Here is a 5,056-nt window from a genome sequence, read left to right as displayed (position 1 = left end):
CTCTTTCCTCAACTCATTCTCCTCTTACAAGTGTACCGTTTTTGTTCCTTTCAGCTCACCACTTGGCTTCGGGCTTGTCCTCGTATGCCACCCTACGTTGTCGCTTGTCTTCTTCCATTGATATCAATCAAAGCTTCTTAGACATTCTTCGTCTTTCTAAGCTTTCTTCAACCCATCCATCCTGCCATGGCTCCCCCAAACGACCCATCTTCCTTAACCTCTTCGCCTCTCAAATCTGACGGTTTGGAGAATCTTATTGATTTCTCCGATGGGAAACTCAGTGTCAAAGGTGTTCCTTTGCTGTCGGATGTCCCAAGTAATGTCTTTTTCAGCTCCTTCTCTTCCATATGTCAATCCTCTGATGCCCCACTTCCTCTGCTCCAACGAGTTCATACTCTGTCTCATAAGGGTGGCTTTCTTGGTTTTGATCAAACCAAATCCTCTGATAGGCTCACCAATTCCTTGGGGAAATTCAAGGGTAGGGAGTTTGTGAGTGTGTTTAGATTCAAAACATGGTGGTCGACCATGTGGGTCGGGAATTCTGGGTCGGATTTACAAATGGAAACTCAATGGTTCATGTTGAATGTCCCTGAGATAAAATCGTATGTCGTTTTCATACCCATTATAGAAGGGAGTTTTAGATCCGCTATCCATCCTGGGGTTGATGGGCATGTCATGATTTGCGCCGAAAGTGGCTCAACTCATGTGAAAACATCTAGTTTTGATGCTATAACTTACGTTCATGTGTCTGATAACCCTTACAAGTTAATGAAAGAGGCCTATGCGGCTATTAGAGTTCATATGAATACGTTTAGGCTGTTGGAAGAGAAGCCTGTCACTCATTTAGTAGACAAATTCGGTTGGTGCACATGGGATGCTTTTTACTTAACAGTAGATCCTGTCGGAATTTGGAACGGTGTCAATGACTTTGCTGAAGGCGGTGTGTCGCCGAGGTTTCTCATCATTGACGATGGGTGGCAGAGTATCAACATCGACGGCGAAGACCCAACTCGAGATGCTAAAAATCTTGTTCTTGGTGGGACACAAATGACTGCAAGGCTCTATAGATTTGATGAATGTGAGAAGTTTAGGAAGTACAAAGGTGGGTCTTTGTCGGGTCCAAATGCTCCATCGTTTGATCCAAAGAAGCCGAAGTTATTGATCGCTAAGGCAATCGAAATCGAGCACGCTGAGAAGGACAGAGACAAGGCCATTGGCTCGGGAGTCGCTGATATCACTAAGTTCGAGACCAAAATTCATAAGCTTAAGGAAGAGTTGATTGCAATCTTTGGCAAAGAACAAGACAGTGGCTGTTCTAGCTGTTCTTGCAAGGGTGATGACTCTGGAATGAAGGCATTCACAAGGGATTTGAGAACAAAATTCAAAGGCTTGGATGATGTGTTTGTTTGGCATGCTCTTGCTGGTGCTTGGGGTGGTGTGAGGCCTGGTGCTACTCATTTGAACTCCAAGATAGTTCCTTGTAAGCTCTCTCCTGGGCTTGATGGCACAATGACTGATCTTGCTGTTGTGAAGATTATCGAAGGGAGTATCGGACTCGTTCATCCTGATCAAGCTGACGATTTTTTCGACTCGATGCATTCTTATCTCTCTAAAGTTGGGATTACAGGCGTGAAAGTCGATGTGATGCATGTAAGTATCTCTAAAATAAGGTCTTTACTTAGTACTGTTGTTCGTTAACTGATCTGTTAACTTATTTGTTCAATTCAGACACTGGAGTATGTCTCGGAGGAATATGGAGGAAGAGTTGATCTTGCAAAGGCGTATTATAAGGGTTTGACTAAATCTCTTCATAAGAATTTTAAAGGGACGGGTCTTTTCTCTAGTATGCAACAGTGTAATGATTTCTTCTTCCTTGGCACGAAGCAAAACTCCATAGGGAGAGTCGGTGAGAATTTCAACCTTTTTCTTTTGTGTTCGATAAGATGGGCCCACCGAATGAAACAAAAAGAGTAATAAAAGGGAAACGTTTTCACAGGTGATGACTTTTGGTTTCAAGATCCAAACGGTGATCCGATGGGTGTTTATTGGTTACAAGGTGTTCATATGATTCACTGTGCCTACAATAGTATGTGGATGGGACAGATCATACAGCCTGATTGGGACATGTTTCAATCAGACCATCTATGTGCTAAATTCCATGCGGGATCAAGAGCTATCTGTGGTGGTCCTGTCTATGTGAGTGACTCTGTGGGTGGCCATAATTTTGATCTCATAAAACAACTCGTCTATCCCGATGGAACTATTCCTAGATGCCAACATTTTGCCCTACCCACTAGAGACTGCCTCTTCAAGAATCCTTTATTCGACAGCAAAACTGTTCTCAAGATCTGGAATTTCAATAAGGTACTTTCTAATTTTTTTTTTTCGAAACCCAAATCTTTATATCATTCGAAAAAATAAACACTTCTCGATTGGAATTTATGTACAGTATGGAGGTGTAATCGGGGCATTCAACTGCCAAGGAGCAGGGTGGGACCCTAAAGAACAAAGAATCAAGGGACATCCAGAATGTTACAAGCCAATGTCTACAACAGTGCATGTCAGCGACGTGGAATGGGACCAAAAACCAGAAGCAGCTCCAATGGGGAATTTCACTGAATACATTGTATACCTGAATCAAGCAGAGCAAATTCTCCACACTACCCCAAAATCTGAACCGCTAAAAGTGACCATCCAACCATCTACATTCGAGATCTTCAGTTTCATACCCCTAAGAAAGCTCAATTCCAACATTAAATTTGCTCCCATCGGTCTGAAGAACATGTTCAACAGTTCTGGAACGATTCAACATTTGAAGTATAATGAAAATGGAGTCGAACTGAAAGTGAAAGGTGGAGGAAATTTCATAGCTTACTCGAGTGCGTCGCCGAAAAAGTGCATTTCGAACGGAGTAGAAGTGGAATTTGAATGGGACGATTCCGATGGACAGCTCAGCTTTGATCTTCCATGGATTGAAGAAGCTAAAGGAGTTTCTAACGTGGAAATTTTATTTTGAGTAATTTTATCTCTAAGTTAATTTTTATTTATTTTATGCATTTTGGTTGTTTGTGTTAAGTGACGTGTGCTAAGGGATAGCCACGTCAATTAAATAATCGCTTTTATTATTATTATTATTATTGTATTTTTGAATTTTTATTTTTATTTTCCCCCTTTTTCGCGGATTTGTCCTTTTAAAGAGGGCATTATGTTTCGAATTTTGTTTCTACTAAATAAATGTGATGTGATGTCTACGTTTTATTTTATTTTATTATTATTTACGATGTCATTTCCTTCCGGTTATTTATCTTTACGCCTACATTTCAAGAAAATTTGAAGGGGTTCACCCAACGTAGAATTGCTTCAAGTAAAATACGTTTAACCATGAAATTCTTATGATTCAGTCACCCAAAAGAAGGTGCATCTTGTTGGTACCCGTAGTAACTATCATTTCCTTTACGTCTTTTTTAGTCATTATTTCCTCAGGATTGTTCTCATTCAGATATGGTCTCAGTTCATTCATGTACTTTCTCTCTTACTCGAGTGTCACAAACAAACCCTTCATTCACACGTAATTTCTAACAAAGAAATTTAACCCGTATAAATGAATTTACTTTGTAATGATTTTGTGTAGTGAAGTACAAACTCTAATGTAAATAAATTTGACTCTAGAGTTTTAATATATATAGTGTTTTTTTTAAAAAATAAGTTCCGACATTTGACTTTTTAAATAATTTCCGATATATATATATATATATATATATATATATATATATATATTACTTTATTCTATGAATTAGGATATTATTAAAGAGAGATCTCTCAAAGCTTCCAACCAAATCAAGAATTCCAAGAAAGAGGGAAACTTGCAAATTGAAAGTCAAATAAAATTAAATGATATCTTGTCTCAAATCTTTGACTAAAACTAAAATCAAATGGGCCCACCAATTAAAAAAATTAAAAAATTAAAAAAAAAAAGTCAAATTTGATGTGTTTTTTTAAAGACCAACCACCCAACCGACTTAACTAACTAATTGACTAATTATTAAATTTATAACTTATGAAACTAAAATTGATCAACACGTATTTGACCCAATCCACCAAATTAAATCAATTTCTTTTCAGTTTCCTACTACAAAGTAACTAATTTTCCATTTATATTTTTTTTTATTTACGACGTCTGATTAATTCAGATGAACGAAGTGAAACCTTAAAAATGAGGTTGAGTAAAAAAAAAAAAAAAAAAAATTGGGTTTGGGTTGTGTTGAATTTTTTAAAAATTGAAAATTCGATTAGGGTTACAACTCAACCCAACTCTACTTACTTATTAATGTAATATATATCGTGAATAAGTATGATTTTTTAAATAATTAAAAAAAATAATTCAACAACTCTATTCGAAAACAGAGGGTTGGGTTGTGAACTTTCTCGGATTGCTCGGGTTACTAACTCAACCCACTCGAAATTTTGGTTTAAATCAAAAAAAATTTGCAATCCAACCCAACCCATTTTATATACACTCTGGTATCCGCTAAATCTCTAAATAAATAAATAAAAAAAATTATTGTAATTGAAATTAATTCAAAATCTAAATGGTATGAATGAATATACCAATAATTAATATAAGAAAAAGAAAGTGAATATAAAAAAGGAAGATGAATATAGGGTCATTTTCATTTCTTTGGAATATTGAAAAATATACTCTTATCTTTTCGTATATTCCTTTTTAATAAATATAATATCTATAACTTTGAAGAATATTCTTTTACCTGTTTTATTTTTTTAAGAATCATCTCTTTACTTATTTATATATACAAGAATATTTCATTACTGAGATCATTTTATAAACATTTTTCCATATATATTTAAAAATTTAGTTCTAGATTTTGATTACTCTCGATCCCACGGTCGAGTTCGCTTAGTTTTCCTTTGATTCCGCTTTCAATACTCAACCAAGGGTTCCTGAGAGTGAACTGGAGAAAGAAAGACGACCTAGTCTGTCCCTATCTATTTAATGAAGGAGCGGTGTATAATGGGCCTTTTACATAGTGGGCCATTA

General features: G+C 36.4%; 1 protein-coding gene across 1 annotated transcript; it reads left to right on the top strand.

Annotated features, from left to right (window-relative positions):
* Positions 1 to 3,263, top strand: LOC111778412 (stachyose synthase-like). Its single transcript, XM_023658215.1, has 4 exons — positions 1 to 1,650; positions 1,729 to 1,906; positions 1,997 to 2,364; positions 2,450 to 3,263. The coding sequence occupies exons 1-4, from the start codon at positions 187 to 189 to the stop codon at positions 3,014 to 3,016; spliced, it is 2,577 nt and encodes an 858-aa protein (XP_023513983.1). The 5' UTR covers positions 1 to 186; the 3' UTR covers positions 3,017 to 3,263.
* The last annotated feature ends 1,793 nt before the right edge of the window (positions 3,264 to 5,056 follow it).

The sequence above is a fragment of the Cucurbita pepo genome, chromosome LG17, assembly GCF_002806865.2.
Source record: "Cucurbita pepo subsp. pepo cultivar mu-cu-16 chromosome LG17, ASM280686v2, whole genome shotgun sequence".
NCBI classification, from domain to species: domain Eukaryota; kingdom Viridiplantae; phylum Streptophyta; class Magnoliopsida; order Cucurbitales; family Cucurbitaceae; genus Cucurbita; species Cucurbita pepo.
The sequence above is the reverse complement of the archived record's forward strand: the minus strand, read 5'-3'. Positions and strand labels throughout refer to the sequence as shown.